This window comes from Cetorhinus maximus, chromosome 19 (genome assembly GCF_964194155.1).
Source record: "Cetorhinus maximus chromosome 19, sCetMax3.hap1.1, whole genome shotgun sequence".
In the NCBI taxonomy this organism is placed as follows: domain Eukaryota; kingdom Metazoa; phylum Chordata; class Chondrichthyes; order Lamniformes; family Cetorhinidae; genus Cetorhinus; species Cetorhinus maximus.
The window spans coordinates 73,764,404-73,782,664 of NC_135897.1; the positions used below are offsets into that span (position 1 = coordinate 73,764,404).

Here is an 18,261-nt window from a genome sequence, read left to right on the forward strand (position 1 = left end):
CCTGACCTCTGAAATGGCCTAGCAAGTCACTCAGTTGTATCAAAACTGCTGGAAAATAAAAGAATAAAACTAGACAGACAACCCAGTATCAACCAAGGCACTAAAATCAGACATGACAAAAGCACAGCCAGCTCTGTTGACCCTGCAAAGCTTTCCACACTAACATCTAGGAACTTGTGCCAAAGTTAGGAGAGCTGTCCCACGGACTAGTCCAGCAACACCCACATTCTCACAGTCATTCTCACAGAATCATACTTTTTAGCCACATTCCCAGACTCCTCCAACACCATCCCTGGGTATGCCCTGTCCCATCACCAGGTCAGCCCAACCAGAGGTGGCAGCACGGTGGTATACAGTGGGGATAGAATGGCCTTTGGAGTCCTCAACATAAGCTCCCAATGCTCTGTGGTCTCATGCAGCAAGTCAACATAGGCAAGGAAAGCCACATGCTGATTACCATCTATTGCCCTTCCTCTGCAGCATATGAATCAGTACTCCTCCATGTTGAACACCACCTTGAAGAAGTATGGAGGTTAGCAAGAGAACAGAATGCACCCTTGGTGAGGGATTTAAATGTCCGTCACCAAGAGTGGCTCGGTAGCACCACTACTGACCAAACTGGATGAGCCCTGAAGGACACATCAGCCAGACAGGGCCAACAGGAGGTGGTGAGAGAATCAACATGAGGGAAAAATCTACTTGACCTCATCCTCACCAATCTAACTGTCGCAGATGCATCTGTTTATGATAGTGTTGTTAGGAGTGACCATCACACGGTCCTTGTGGAGACGAAGTCCCACCTTCATACTGTGGATAGCCTCCATCATATTGTGTGGCACCATCATTGTGCTGAATGGAATAGATTGAAAACAGATCTAGCAGCTCAAAGCTGGGTACCTGGGAGGTGCTGTGGGCCATCAGCAGCAGCAAAATTGTAATTCACCCCAATCTGTAACTTCATGGTTCAGTATATTCCTCATTCTATCATTATTATTGGCATTCAGTCTGGAGAAGTAGGAAGACGATGGCATAATGGTATTGTCGCTGGACTAGCAACCTCGTAATGAGACCAGGGTAATGCTCTGGGGATCTGGGTTTGAATCCTTTCACGGCAGTTGGTGGAATTTGAATTCAATAAAAATCTGGAATTAAAAGTCTAATGATGACCATGAAACCATTGTTGATTGTTGTAAAAACCCATCTGGTTCACCAATGCCCTTTAGGCAAGGAAATCTGCAGTTCTTACATCTGGCCTACATGTTACTCCAGACCCACAACAATGTGGTCGACTCTTAAATGCCCTCTGAAATGGGCTAGCAAGTCACCCAGCTGTATAAACCGTTACAAAATCTCAAAAAAGGAACGAAACCGGACGGACCACCTGGCATCGATCTGGAAACGACAACGACAAACTCAGTCCTGTCAACCCTGCAAAATCCTCCTTACTAACATCTGGGGGCCAGTGCCAAAATTGGGAGAGCTGTCTCACAGACTAGTCAAGCAACAGCCTGACGTAGTCATACTAACAAAATCATATCTTACAGACAATGTCCCAAACACCACCATCACCACCCCTGGGTATGTTCTGTCCCACCAGCAGGACAGACCCAGCAGAGGTGGCGACACAGTGGTACACAGTTGGGAGGGAGTTGCCCTGGAAGTCCTCAACATCAACTCCGGTATACCTCATGGTATCAGGTCAAACATGGGAAAGGAAACCTCCTGCTGATTACCACGTACCGCCCTCCCTCAGCTGATGAATCAGTGCTCCTCCATATTGAACTCCATTTGGAGGAAGAACTGAGGGTGGCAAGGGCGCAGAATGTACTCTGGGTGGAGGACTTCAATGTTCATCACCAAGAGTGGCTCGATAGCAGCACTACTGACCAAGCTGGCCAAGTCCTAACGGACATTACTGCTAGACTGGGTCTGCGGCAGGTGGTGAGGGAATCAACAAGAGGGAGAAAACATTCTTGACCTCATCCTCACCAACCTGCCTGCTGCAGATTCACTTGTCCATGACAGTATTGGTAGGAGTGACCACCTCACAGTCATTTTGGAGATGAAGTCCTGTCTTCACATTGAGGATGCCCTCCATCATGTTGCATGGCACTACCACCGTGCTAAATGGGATAGATCTATCAACTCAAGGCTGGGCAACCATAAGGTGCTGTGGGCCATCAGCAGCAGCAGAATTATATTCGAACACAATCTGTAGCCTCATGGTCCAGCATATCCCCCATTCTACCATTACCATCAAGCCAGGGGATCAACCCTGGTTCAATGAAGAGTGCAGGAGGGTATGCCAGGAGCTGCACCAGGTACACCTAAAAATGAGGTGTCAACCTGGTGAAACTATAACACAGGACTACTCGTGTGCCAAACAGCATAAGCAGCAAGTGAGAGACAGGCCTAAATGATCCCACAACCAACGGATCAGATCTAAGCTCTGCAGTCCTGCCACATCTAGTCGTGAATGGTGGTGGACGATTAGATGCATGTAGCATTCATAGCAAGGTAAATGAATTGATGGCCCACATTGAAGTAAATAAATATGATCTGACAGCGATTACGGAGACTTGGCTGCAAGACAACAAAGCTTGTGTCCTTAATATTGAAGGGTACATGACATTCAAGAAGAATAAGAAGCTAGGTAAAGGTGGAGGTTTAAAACTTAATCAAAGAGGGCATTGGTGCAATAGTTACTGATGACCTTGGTCCAGGAGATCAGGCTGTAGAATCGGTTTGGGTGGAGATGAGGAACAGTAGGGGAGAAAAGTCATTAATGGGAGTGGTCTACAGGCCCCTAACAGTAGCCACAGTGTAGGACAAAGTATTCAAGAGAAAATATTGTGAGCTTGTGATAAAGGGACGGCAATTGATTATGGGTGATTTTAATCTACACATAAACTGGAAAAATCAGATTGGCAGTACCGGCCTGGACTAGCTGAAGCAAACTGGGAAACTAGGCTAGAGGATAGATCAATAGAGAAGCAGTGGCAGACATTTAAGGGGATATTTCGGAGTATTCGCAATAAGTATATTCCTACTATAAAGAAAAATTCTAAAGGTGGACCCACCATCCACGGTTTACTAAAGATGTTAAGGAAAGCATCAACCTTAAGGAAAAAGCATACAACTCCGCAAAGATGAGTGGCAGGACAGATGATTGGACAGAATATAAAGAATGGCAGAGAATGACTAAAAAGTTAATCAGGAGAAAGAAATTAGATTATGAGAGGAACCTAGCTAGAAATGTAAAAACGGATAGCAAGTGTTTCTATGGGTATTTAAAAAGGAAAATAGTGAATAAAGTGAGTGTTGGTTCTCTAGAGAGTGACAGTGGGGAGTTAATATTAGATAATAAGGAAATGGCGGAAGAAATTAACAAATATTTTGCTTCAGTGTTCACTACAGAGGATAGGAAAACATTCCAGTAAAGCTGCAAATCAGGAGGTGAAAGGGAGAGAGGAACTTGGTGAAATTGAAATCACTAGGGAAATGGTACTGAGCAAATTTACGGAGCTGTGGGCTGGTAAGTCTCCAGGTCCCGATGGACTACATCCTAGGGTCTTAAAGGAGATGGCTGATGAGGTAGTCGATGCACTGGTGTTAATTTTTCAAAATTCACTAGATTCTGGAAAGGTTTCATCAGATTGGAAAGTAACAAATATAACCCCTCTATTCAAGAAGGGAGGGAGGCAGAAAGCAGGAAACTATAGGCCAGTTAGCTTAACATCTGTCGTGGGGAAGTTGTTAGAATCAATCATTAAGGAGGTTATAGCTGGGCACTTAGAAGAGTTCAAGGCAATTGGGAAGAATCAGTATGGTTTTGTGAAAGGAAAATCATGTTTAACCAATTTATTGGAGTTCTTTGAAGGAGTAACATGCGCTGTGGATAAAGGGGACCCTGTAGATGTACTGTACTTGGATTTCCAATAGGCATTTGATAAGGTGCCACATCAAAGATTATTACGGAAAATAAAAGCGCATGGTGTAGGGGGTAACATATTAGCATGGATAGAAGATTGGCTGGCTGGCAGAAAGCAGAAAATATGCATAAATGGGTTTTTTTCGGATTGGCAGGATGTGATGAATAGAGTCTCACACGGGTCTGTACTGGAGCCTCAACATTTTACGACTTACATCAATGACTTAGATGAGGGAGTGAAGACATGGTAGCTAAATTTGCAGATGACACAAGATAGGTAGGAAAGTATGTTGTGAAGAGGACATGAGGAGGTTGCAGATAGATATAGGTAGGCTGAGTGAGTGGGCAAAGAACTGGCAAATGGAGTTTAATGTGGGAAAATGTGAAGTTGTTCACTTTGGCAGGAAGAACAAAAGAGCAAAATATTACTTAAATGGAGAACGGCTGCATAATTCTGAGGTGCAGAGGGGTCTAGGTGTTCTAGTATGAGTCACAAAAAGTTAGTATGCGGGTACAGCAAGTAATTAAGAAGGCTAATGGAATGCTATCCTTTATTACAAGAGGGATTGAACATAAAAGTAAGGATGTTATACTTCAGTTATACAGGGCATTGGTGAGACCACATCTCGAATAATGTGTGCAGTTTTGATCTCTTTATTTAAGGAAGGATGTAAATACATTGGAGACGTTCCAAAGGAGGTTTACTAGATTGATACCTGGAATGAGTGAGTTGTCTTATGAGGGAAGGTTGGACAGAATGGGTTTGTTTCCACTGGAATTTAGAAGATGAAGGGTGATTTGATTGAAGTATACAAGATCCTGAACGGCCTTGACAAGGTGGACATTGAAAGGATGTTTCCTCTTGTGGGTGAATCCAGAACTAGGTGGCACTGTTTTAAAATTAGGGGTCGCCCTTTCAGGACAGAGATGAGGAGAAATTTTTTCTCTCAGAGGGTTGTGCAACTTTGGAATTCTCTGCCTCAGAAGGTAGTGGAGGGGTCACTGAATATTTTTAAGGCAGAGGTAGATGGATTATTTTTCAGCAAGGGAATCAAAGGTTATCGGGGTTAAATGGGTATGTGGAAACCGAAATACCAAAAGATAAGCCATGATTTTATTGAATGGCGGAGCAGGCTCAAGGGGCCGAATAGTCTACTCCTGTTCCCATTTCTTATGTTCTTAAGTAACTCACAGGAGGAGGAGGCTCCACAGCTATCCCCATCCTCAATGATGGGGGAGCCCAGCACATCAGTGCAATAGATAAGGCTGAAGCATTTGCTACAATCTTCAGCCAGAAATGCCAAGTGGATGATCCATCTTGGCCCCCTCCAGAGGTCCCCAGCATCACAGGTGCCAGTCTTCAGCCAAATTGATTCACTCCACGTGACATCAAGAAATGGCTGAAGGCACTCGAAAATGCAAAGGCTATGGGCCCTGACAATATTCCGGCAATAGTACTGAAGACCTTTGCTCCAGAACTTGCCGTGCACTTAGCCAAGCTGTCACGGTATTGCTACAACACTGGCATCTACCCAGCTATATGGAAAATTGTCCAGGTATGTCCTGCACAGAAAAAGCAGGACAAAACCAACCAGGCCAATTGCCGCCCCATCAGTCTACTCTCCATCATCAGTAAAGTGATGGAAGGGGTCATCAACAGTGCTATCGCTTAGCAATTACCTGCTCACAGTTACACAGCAATAACATACTCACTGACATCGAGTTTGGGTTCCGTCAGGGCCACTCAGGTCTTGACCTTAATACAGCCTTGATACAAACACAGACAAAAGAGCTCAACTCCCGAGGTGAGAGTGACTGCCCTTGACATGAAAGCAGCATTTGACCTAGTGAGGTATCAAGGATCCCTGGCAAAACTGGAGTCAATGGAAATCAAGGGAAAAACTCTCCACTGATTGGAGTCATACCAAACACAAAAGAAGATGGTTGTGGTTGTTGGGGGTCAATCATCTCAGCCCCAGGGCATCACTGCAGGAGTTCCTCAGGGTAGTGTCCTAGGCCCAACCATCTTCAGCTGCTTCGTCAATGACCTCCTCTCCATCATGAGGTCAGAAGTGGGAATGTTCATTCGTGATTGCACAATGTTCAGCATCATTTGCGACTCCTCAGATACTGAAGCAGTTCATGTCCAAGTGCAGCAAGACCTAGACAATATCCAGACTTGGACTGACAAGTGGCAAGTAACATTCGTGCCACACAAGTGCCAGGCAATGACCATCTCCAACACAACAGAATCTAACCATCACCTCTTGACATTCAATGGCATTACCATCACTGAATCCCCACTATCAACATCCTGGGGGTTACCATTGACCAGAAACTGAGCTGGACTAGCCATATAAATACTGTGGCTACAAGAGCAGGTCAGAAGCTGGGAATCCTGTGACAAGTAACTCACCTCCAGACTCCCCAAAGCCTGTCCACCATTTACAAGGCACAAGTCAGGAGTGTGATGGAATACTCTCCACTTGCCTGGATAAGTGCAGCTCCCACAACATTCAAGAAGCTCAACGCCATCCAGGACAAAGCAGCACACTTGATTGGTACCACATTCACAAACATTCACTCCTTTCACCACCGACGCACAGTAGCAGTAGTATGTACCATCTACAAGACGCTCTGCAGGAATGCACCAAGGCTCCTTAGATAGCACGTTCTAAGCACACGACCACTACAATCTAGAAGGACATGGGCAGAAGATAGATGGGGACACCACCACCTGGAAGTTCTCTTCCAAGTCACTCACCATCCTGACTCAGAAATATATCGCTGTTCCTTCACTGTCGCTGGGTCAAAACCCTGGAACCCCTGTTACAAACAGCACTGTGGGTGTACCTACACCACGGGACTGCAGCGGTTCAAGAAGGCAGCTCACCACCACCTTCTCAAGGACAACTAGGGGTAGGCAATAAATGCTGGCCCAGCCAGCGACGCCCACATTCCATGAATGAATCATTTAAAAAAATCTGAGGAGGATTACACAATAAATTCTAGGGTACTGAGAAGTTTAGTGGAGCAGAAGAACCTTGGAATGCATTTCCACAGACCCCTGAGGGTAGATAGGGTGGTTAAGAAGGCATACATAATACTTCCCTTTATGAGCTGAGACATACACTGTAAGAGCACAGAGGTTACGCTAAAACTGCATAAAGCAGTAACTATGCCACAACTAGGGAACTCCATACAGTTCTGGTCACCATATTATAGGAAGTACATGAGTGCACTAGAGAGGGTACGGAGAAGGTTTAGCACAATGTTGCCAGGACTAGAGAATTTTAACTCTGAGGTTGGATCTGATGCTTTCTTTGGATCAGAGAAGGTGGAGGGGGGTATTTTAGGTGATATTTCAGGGGATATTTTATTGGAGTTCTGAAAATTATGAAGGGCCTATGTACAGTGGAGAGGAAGGACCTATTTTCCTTAGGGTGAATAGAGTTAAAGTAATTGGTAGAAGGATTAGAGCTGAGGAAAAAGCCATCACCCAGATGGTTTTTTATTATTATTCATTGGATGTGGGCATCACTGGCTTAGTCAGCATTTATTGCCCATCCCAAATTACCCTTTTTCAGAAGTCATTTAAGAGTCAACCACATTGCTGTGGGTCACATGTAGGCCAGACTAGGTAAGGATGGCAGATTTCCTTCTCTCAAGGACATTAGTAAACCAGGTGGGTTTTTGCAATAATTGACAATGTTTCATGGTCATCATTAGACTTTTAATTCCAGATTTTTATTGGATTCAAATTCCACCATCTGCCATGGTGGGATTTGAACCCAGGTCCCCAGAGCATTACCCCTGGGTTTCTGGTCCAGTGACAATACCCCTATACCACCACCTGCCCTGGTGGTGGGGGTTCTGGAACTCACTGCCTGAGAGGATGGTGGTGACAGAAACTCTCAGTGCATTTAAAAAGTACAGATGGAGTGTCTCAAAACTGGCAACCTCGGGAATGTGCTGGGCCATGCGCATTTCAGATCTGGCCGGATTTCTGGTTGGGCAGTTCGGGCCTTGGATGGTTCAGGTCAAACCAGATCGGGTGGGGTCAAGGGTTGCTCAGAGCGCAGGAATAGACCAGTGCGCAAGCGGATAAGTAGTCCAGTACCACACCGCGCCAATGTAGCACCTAGCCAAATTGTCCAGATAAGTCTTTTTTTTAATTTTACTGAATTAAAATTGATGCATGGCAGATTCTAAAAATGTCCAATTTTTGGACAACTCCAGTTTTTGGACAGCCAGATTTGAGACACTGTAGTATACTTAGATATGCAATTAAAGTGTTGTAACCTACAAGCCTATGCACCAAGAGCTGGAAGGTGGGGTAAGACTGAATAGTTCTATTTCAGTCAACACATACACAATGGGTCAGATAACCTCCTTCTGTTCCCTACATTTGTATGATTCTCTAATTCTATACCATCAACCAAGGGACACCATTCAATTAGAAGTGTAGATGAGTATTGCAGGAGCAGCACCAGGCCTGCTAAAAATGACATGTCTTTCTGGGGAAGCTACACCACAGGCTTACATGCACACGAAAGAGCAGAAGCAGCATGGCATAGACAGACTAAGCAATTCTATAAGCAACTGGTCAAATCAGAGCTCTCTAGTCTTGCTACGTCATCATTAATGGTGGTGAACAATTAAATGCATAACAGGAAGATCCTTGAAAATCTCCATCTTTATCGATAGCGGAGCCCAGCACACGAGTGCAAAAGGCAAGGCTGAAGTGTTAACCATCTTCAGTCAGAAGTACCGAGTGGATGATTCACCTTGGCCTCCTCTTGAGGTCCCCATCCTTACAGTTTGGATTTTGTCAGGGTCACTCAGCTCCAGACCTCATTACAACCTTGGTTCAAACATGCTCAAAATAGCTTAATTCCAGAGGTGAGCTGAGAGTCACTGCCCTTGGCATCAAGGCAGCATTTGGCTGAGTGTGGCATCAAGGAGCACTAGTAAAATTGACGTCATTGGGAATCAGGAGGAAAATCTCCACTGACTAGAGTCATACCGCACACAAAGGAAGATAATTGTGGTTGCTGGAAGCCAATCATTATACCTCCAGGACATCGTTGCAGGAGTTATTCAGGGTAGTGTCCTAGGCCTCACCATCTTCAGCTGCTTCATCAATGACCTTCCCTCTAACATATAGTGTGGATGTATACTGATTATTGCAGCGTTCAATTTCATTTGCAACTCCTCAGATAATGAAGCAGGTCCATGCCCACATGCAGCAAGACCTGGACAACACTGAGCTGATAAGTGGCAAATAGCATTCACATGCCAAGCAATGACCATCTTCAATAAGAAAATGTCTAGCCATCTCCCTTTGATATTCAAGGGCATTACCATCATCATGGGGGTCACTATTGACTAAAAACTTCACTGGACCTGCCACATAAATATTCTGCCCACAAGGGCAGGTCAGAACCTGGGTGTTCTGTGCCAACTGACCCACCTCAAGACTCCCCAAAGCCAGTCCACCATCTACAAAACACAATCGGCAGTGTGAGGGAATAACCTCCATTTGCCTGTATGAGTGCAGCTCCCACCGCACTGAAGAAGCTTGAGACCATCCAATACAAAGCAGTCTGCTTGATCAGCATCCCATCCACCACCTTAAACGTCAACTCCTTTCACCAATGGCACACAGTGGTAAGAATGTGTACCATATACAGGATGCAATGCAGCCACTTGCTAAGCATCCTTCGACAGCATCTTCCAAACTTGTGACCTCTAGCAGCATGGGGACACCACTGCATTTTCAGAGATGGAAAGGCCAGGGAGCGGACCCTTGTTTCCCTCCAAATCATACACCATCCTGGAACTATATTGCTGCTCCTTCACTGTCACTGCATCAAAATCCTGGAACTCTCTCCCTAACGGCACTGTTGGTGTATGTATACCACATGGTCTGCAGCAAAGACCAAAAGGCAGCTCACCACCAACTTCTCAAGGACAATTAGGGATTGGCCAGCAATGCTCACGTCCTATGAACAAAGATAAAAAGAATATTCTTCAAAAATGAAGTAATCTGGGAAGTTAAATTTGTAACAATCTAAAATGTAATTTGAATCAAAAACCAAACTACCACAGCACACCTGCTGCTCTGATGCACTTGGTTGCTTTCCAAGAGCCAGAGTGAAGAGAAAAAAATCTCAATTTTTCTTTGTTCCTTTGAAATGAACTAGGATAGCAAGTTTTTAATTTGATGAGTATTCTCCTCACGGTTCCTGCAGCTGCAAGACACAGGCAGGATTATCACTTGCACTCAGCGGGTAAGGATGCAGCCAATATGCCACCTTCTTCAATGAAGGGGCAGTTTGGACAATATGGGTTGGATTATATGCTGAGGCCGGGCTCCCTGCGCCCCAGGATAAATGTCAGGTCGGGCCCACCTCTGCTTGGCTGGTTCGCCTGCTTTAATTGTTCGGGTAATGTTCCTTTAATTAATATGAGGCGGGACTTCCATCCACCTCCAGGAGGAAGTCCCATAAGCCGCAGGAGGTCAGCAAAGCTGACCACTGGTGGCCACTGCCAGTATTGCAGGAGGCCTGGGAGCAAGAGGAACCATGGATGCCCTGAAATAGGCAAATCCAGTATCTTGCCAGGGCTGGGTTGGCATTCTCCAGCAAGGGGTATTGGTGGGGGGGAGCCCACTCTGGATGGGGTTGGGGAGTAGATGCAGGGTGGCAAAACTGTGGGGTGTGGGTGGCCTCCAATTGGCACAGGGAGCCCAGGAAGGAGGCACCCACCCCCTCTCACTGACCAGCAGCCCACAGGGTTAAACCTGCCAGGCTACACAGGGTGCAGGCCTCTGCCACCACCTGTTAAACCAAGTGGTGGGATAAGGCCCTTAATTGGCATTAAATGCCTCAATTGGGCCACGGGCAGGCGGCCCACCCAATACATCCCCCGCAGCCATAAAATCGTGGCAGGGTGGGAGTGGGTGGGCCAGCAGTGGGCACACTGCCGATGGAGCAGCACCCATCTGTATTCCCAGCCATAAAATTCAGACATATGTTACTTCAGTAAAGCAGTCAAGGTTGGCAAGAAATGTACAAAACTGTGACGTTTAATAGCAGATTTTTAATTTGGCACCCGGGTGTAAAACTGGTATTGCAAATCAGCCACTGATGTTATACATCCGGGAGTATATTGAAATGAATGGGGCAAGTCCTATAACAAGTGGGCTCTGGACATCTCTACCCCAGCAGTGAAGATGAAAATGACCCCCTTTTAAAAGCGGTTTGATGAGGTTCCTCGTCTGTAAATAATAATGTCACTCTGAGGTCAATAGGACAAACTTGAGCATCTGCTGTGCACCAGAGGCCCCCTTCTCAAATTATTGAGTGCTGGGTGCTGAGTGCACTGTTTACTATAAACTGACCAGGAAGTACCTGCGGCACTAAGAGCCTGCACGCCTGTCATGTTAGCTGGATTCATCGTGGGACTTAAAATATGTAAATTAGGGCTAGCGCCTACAGCACAGCTAAGCAGGAACTCAGTTGCCCAGAGCCCATGTAGGGACACTTTTCATGTTGAGACTTTGCTTTTAAAGTAGTCTGATTTGTTTGGACTTGCTATGAGCGATTACAACGTAATTATTTTCCATCTATTTGGGTGCTTCTTCTCTGCTTCGCCACAAACAAACATGTGGCCAGCTTTTTAAAGCCTTATTTAGCCCGTACCCCAGAGATGTCTCACAATGTGCTACATATGTGGGGCCTCTCTGGGCATCCCTCCACATTTACAGGTTTTTGGAGAGGTGGGAAGAGGATCAGAAGAGTCATCCTGAACAGGTATGAATGCACTTTCGATGGCCGGTTAGGATTTGTCCTTATTCTGCCACCAGTGCGTACGGGGTCAGCTAATCATATCTGAATGTCTCTAAAAAGTCCTTCACCTGGAGACTGTGGTTTCCTTAAGAGGCCATCGTGTACAAATTTGGGCAAACCATTTTGACTGCAGAGAAGGCTCTGTCAGTAGCAGTGAAGTTAACATCTGACTTGAACTTTTACACCACTAGGTTCTTCCAGACTTCAGTAGATGTCCACCAAAACTGACCAAAATCCGGTGCACATGAAATAGAATTGGTTTGACATGCATTTGGCATGATAATCTGCATGCATCCAGAACATAGCTTTATTATGGTCTTCCATGTGCTTGTGTTAGGCACTTGCTCATCATATTTGACATGTTTTATGACTGCATCTTGTGATATTTACTTGCACTCAGCATGCGTTTATCATGATGCACTGCATGTATTTAGCCCTCATTGAATCCAACCATTGGAATGCTCTCCTGTCACTCAGAGGGCAGGGTCCTTATCATTGTGCCTTCTTTTCAGATAAATGGTAATAAAGTAGTGGATCAGGTCAGTTGTAAAACACTCCAGCTTGTTATGATGGGAGAAGAAAGGATCTAAATATATTCAAAGCCTTTGTCAAATTATCTCATTAATATACAGGCAATAATAAACATTTACCATGCTTCAACATGTTAGAGTTTATTGATTATGGGAAACAGTTTACTCACTTGAGTAAACAGGAACTCCACAGAGTTGCAAGAACAGCAGTAAAGTGTGTCTTAATGAACAAAGGATAAACATTCAAGGTCATCTCAGTTAACACCAACTGGTTTTGTTTCATGGCAACTATCTGATGAATAAACAACAACTGAGCATTTTGCTGGCCCAGTTATGCTGAACCGTATATGTCATTGATCTGAAAGCTAATGTCACATGAAAAATGATCAGAGAGAAAAAAGAGAATTCTTTGTCATTAATCCCTGAAATCAAGCAGCAGGATTTATGCCTTTGTTTTCTCTTGTCTTTTTCCTTTCTTTTTAACCAGGCATTGAATCAGCAATGGTTCTACGGAGACAACACAATACTTGAAATGATTGAGAAGAAGCGATGTCTGTGCAAAGAGATCAAGTCACGGCAGAAGCCAGATAAAGGCCTTTGCAAACAAGACAGCATGCCCATCCTTCCAAGCTGGAAGAAAAATAGCATAACAAAGAACCTGAAACTGACGGCACCTCCCTGCACAAAACAGCAAACTGTTCTTTGGGACACTGCGATCTGACAAAAGTCCTCTGTGAAGCATGCTTCCCCCAAGGTTTTGACCTCTGACCATGACAGGCACCCTCAAAGGGTCATTTCCTAGATGACTGTTGTGACCTTTGACATCCACATCGGTCTGCCCACCTGGGCTTTCGATTAATTCAGCTCAACGATTCAGTTGCCTTGAGGAGACCATGGTTCACTGTGACTGGAGCCAACATGTCACATGACAGAGGCTGAACCAATTACCATGCAGATCGACCACGGCAGCAACAAAGTCTTTGCTGCCTTATAGAAGCACTGTAATGAAATGTTTAAAAGTAATACTGCTATAACAATAATAATTAAACAGCTGTGCTGTTACGTGAATGGATTTAAATATGATTAGTTTTATTGTCAGCTTTCAAGAAATTGCAATCAACCAGAGGCAGGCACGGAAGGAGTTGGGTGGCAGAGGGCAGCTCTATTCTTGACCACCCAAGGAGAAAATCCCCTCTGTGTGTTGTGTGCAACAAAATCATAAACCCGTTCTTCATCGTCAGACTTCCAATTCAGCTGCACATGGAGCACTGATGAAATCTTCTCAGCCTACTCGAAATATTTTGTTTCTACGAGCACTTTTCTAACCTGTTTCTGAAACAAGGAAAGATGACACTCAAACTGCAGGAGAATACAGAAATTTGCATCTATCGCCATTGATAAATTTCAACAGGGTTATGTCCTGCCCTGCAGACTTCTCTCAAAGGGAGGACCACTTGCTTTCCTATGCAAATACCAGAGTTTGGTGGTCTGTATAGTCATTGTCTGCTACACAGCCCGGCCCCTGTCTGGACCACAGGCCCCATGTGAGCTGCAGTAATTGATAAGGGGTTTTTAAAAGGAAAATTTATCAATGCTCAGAGCATTAAGGATCAAAGTCTTAGAATACCAAACGGTCAGGATTAGTTTTTTTTTTGTTATAACTCAACAAAATGACGTGGGAGAGATTTTCCTGGTCTGCACTCCAGTGCAATGGATCACCTAGGCTGCAAGGTATATTGAAAATTTGTGTAGCCCACAGTACACCCCTGTAACGGACCCCACTGATTTACCTGATCTAAATGGAGTAAACTCAGGCGGATTCCTGAATTCCCAGGAATGTGCTGCAATACAGCTGATTTGGTAAGTTTTGGTGGGCCTAGGGGCTGCCATGCAGTTCATGTGCAAATGCAAGAAAATCTCTCCTAATTTGGACAGAATCTGTGCAATGTAATTTCAATGGCGGCTGTTAGTTCAAAACCTATTGAAAGTAATCAGGAGGAATTGAAGGCTTTTAAATATTTTCTACTGATGTGTATTATTGACCTATGATATATCTATATATAAATATATATACAGACTAATTATGATGTTATTGTCTTGTATTCACTTTTCTTGATTTTTAATAGTATAATTGAATAATAGTGTGAACTTTATATTATTTTTGTGTAAATCACACTGTGATTAAAAGAGAAAGCACAGTCAAGGCACACAGATTATCACAGCCAATGCATGCACCTAACACTGATCATAAAGCATACACCCAACTCTAATCACAGTTCTCACACCTAATTCTGATCAGAGTGCATAAACCAAACACTGATCATAGTGCTTACAGCAATTCAGATCATAGTTCATAAATCAAACATTGATCATAGTGCTTACAACAATACTGATCATAGTCCATAAATTAAATGTTCATAGTCCTGACAGCAATACTGATCATTGTGCATAACTCCAATTATGATTGTAGTATATACACCCAAAAGCAATCTTTATGATTATAGCCAATACCAATAAGTGCATGCACCCAATATCAATCATACCCCAACAATAAGCAAACAGCACATACTCTATCATACTTCATCCAACCAACACCTATTATAATGCGTACACCCAACAGCAGTCGTAGTGCCTTTATCTAACACTAATCGTAGTGCATACACCTAACACTGACCAGAATGCATACATCCAACATTAATCAAAGAAAAACCTAACACTAATAATAACACATGAAACGAACATTCATCACAGCCACTGTATAAATCTTCAACATCAATCACAGTCGGCATGCATATCTCAACATCAATCAGTCAGCACTCACACCCCTACATCAGTCACAGTCAATGCACACACCTCACCATCAATCAGTAGTGTATTCCAAAGTCAATCATTGTCAAACACATATACCGCAGCATCAGTCATTGAGTGCACATACCTCAGTATTAAGCAGTCAATGTATACATGCCCATTATAGTGATCACAGTCAATGTATACCCCAACATCACTCAGTTAGTACACATATACCAACATTGATCAGAGTTGGTATATGCACTCTAATATTGATCAGAATTGGTGCACACATTCCAACATCAGACTCAATGCACACACCATAAATCTAATCATAGTCACCCTCACATCAATTAGGTTCAGCGCTCACACCCGAGATTGATCACAGAAAGGGTAACCACACTAAGGCAGTGTGGTGCCAGAGCACACATTACAGGCAGCGATCTCATAATGGATCACATTCAGTCCATTTATTCCAGCATTGATCACATTCAGGGCATGCAACTCAACATCCATTCAAAGTTATGACACGTAACCCAACATAGATCATTATTGGTGCCTAAATCCAAATGTTAATCACAATCAGTGCATGAGCAGTCATTTTGACCGCAGCAAGAATCCATATTTAATAGTCCAGCATTCACTCATGCATTTGTCACAGGTGATCACCCACACAAAGACCTGAGGTGACGCTAAAGAGACACTCACCTATCACAGTCAGATTATACACACACATCTACATTGTAACAGTGCAGGCATAGACAGACCTATCATGGGGTACAAACACAAAAAAAATTCCACAGTCAGAGCAAATACACACATGAAGATCTAACATAATATCAGTTTGGAAACACACAGAACTATTACAGCCACAGGGCACACATATATACACACACACACACACACACACACAAAACAATTGTGCAAACACAAACAGACCGAATACAGCCAGAGCAACCCCACACATATAACATATATACAACAACAATAATGTGGACACACAGATTGACTACAATCACCAGACTAATACACAAACATTTCTACAATGCACACACACACATACACACACACACACCTATCAATCTGACACAGCAACCCCTGTCTCATAGTCATTTTAAATATCATTGTATCTGGTTTTATTTTTGAGGAAGTTGTCATTTTCAGCAACTTCAATGAAAGGACAGGGACTTTGGAAGAAAATACCTGTCCAAGTAACATAACTTGATCATTTGTATTTTTGCAGTTTCTTGGGCAAAAATTGCAGAAAACCCCTCAGTGGCCTATTTATTATTCATTGTACAGACAAGGACTGAAACAAGTTTCAGTGTTGCAACATGTTCATTCCAACTTAACTGTTTACAAGTAAACCTAACAATATTGAATGTTCTTTCCATTCTTCAGTGATGTTTTTGGGATGTTAATAACTGGTATCAGATTAAATAAATGTGAAACAGGCCAAGGATTCTTGATAGAATGAATGGATGTGTATTCATCAACTCACTGTCCCTCACAATAAACACAGAAATTTGATATTAAACATTTGTCCTATTCTTGATGGTCTTTCTTTTCAATATTTATTGGTGAATAAAGCCTAGTGGATTAAGCTAGTGTTTTATTTTAGTGATGTAGTGTGTTGCATTGACCTGCACACTGGTAGGACCCGCATTCATGTTCTCAAACACAGCTTGCACTATATAAAAGGGTGGCTATGCTAAATTAGCACACTAGAAGCACTTTATCCCTTTTCCTGCTATTATCACCAACATAAATTTTGGGAGAGAAATTCAATAAGGCCTTTTGTTTGGCACTGGGAGTGTGGAAGACTCCTTATTTTAAACTGTGGCCCCTAGTTCTAGATTTCCCCATGAGGGGAAGTATCCTCAACATCTACCGTGTTAAGCCCCCCTCAGAATATTATATGTTTCAAATGAGGAAGGCTGCACACAAATCTTTTGCTGTCTGGTCATTGATATGATATTTTTTATTTGTTCTTGGAATGTGAGCATCACTCACAAGGCCAGCATTTATTGCCCATCCCTAAATGCCTTTGAGAAGGTGGTGGTGAGCAGCCTTCTTGAAATGCTGTAGCCCAAGTGGTGTAGTTACGCCCACAGTGCTATTAGGAAGGGAGTTCAGGATTTTGACCCAGTGACAGTGAAGGAACAGTGATATTATTCCAAGTCATGATGGCGTGGAGCTTGATGGGGAACTTGTAGGTGGTGGTGTTCTTTAACATCTTCTTGTCCTTCCAGTTGGTAGAGGTCATGAGTTTGGAAGGTGCTATCAAAGGAGGCTTTGTGAGTTGCTGGAATGTATTGTATAAATGGTACACACTGCCACTACTGTGCACCGGTGGTGGAGGGAGTGAATATTTAAGGTGCTGATCAAGCGGGCTGCTTCGTCCTGGATACTGCTGATCTTCTTTAGTGTTGCAGAAGCTGCACTCATCCAGGCAAGTGAAGAGTATTCCAACACACTCCTGACTTGTGCCTTGTAGATGATGCACAGACTTTAGAGAGTCAGCAGGTGAGTTATTTGCCGCAGAATTCCCAGCCTCTGATCTGCTCTTATAGTCACAGTTTTTATGTGGCTGATCCAGTTAAGTTTCTGATCAATGCAAGCCCCTAGATGTTGATGGTCGGGGATTCATCACTGGTGAAGAAATATAAAACAAACAGTAATAGCAAGAAATATAAAATCAGACAGGAAGAGCAAAAATATAAAAACAGACAATAAGAGCTTCTAGGAATATATAAAAAGGAACAGTAGCTATAAAATGAGCATTGATCTCTTAAAGGATGAAACTGGGGAAGTAATAATGGGAAACAAGAAAAAGGCAGACGCTTTGAACAAGTATTTTGTATGTATCTTCACAGTAGAAGACAGTGAAAACATCCTAATAATAGTAGAAAAACAAGGGATGAAAGGAAGGGAAGAACATAAACCAATCGCAATCTCTAGAAAAAATGTAATGGCAAAACTAATGGGACCAAAGGCTGACAAGTCCCCTGGACTTGATGGCCTACATCCTAGGGTCTTAAAAGAAGTGGTTGCAGACATTGCAGATCCATTGTTTGTAGGCTCCCAAAATTCCCTGGGCAGAATTTTTCCGTCAGTGAGCTGGGGGCGGGCCCCGCTCGCCAACGCAAAAATGACACGG

The 18,261-nt window shown here is 43.6% G+C and overlaps 1 protein-coding gene across 1 annotated transcript in view; it reads left to right on the forward strand.

The window, feature by feature from the left end:
• The window catches only part of nyap2a (neuronal tyrosine-phosphorylated phosphoinositide-3-kinase adaptor 2a), a 176,016-nt gene extending 162,981 nt beyond the window's left edge, over nt 1-13,035 (forward strand). The window contains exon 7 of the mRNA XM_078564137.1: nt 12,802-13,035. Coding sequence (XP_078420263.1) covers nt 12,802-13,035 — 234 coding nt within the window. The remainder of the gene's footprint in view (nt 1-12,801) is intronic.
• The last annotated feature ends 5,226 nt before the right edge of the window (nt 13,036-18,261 follow it).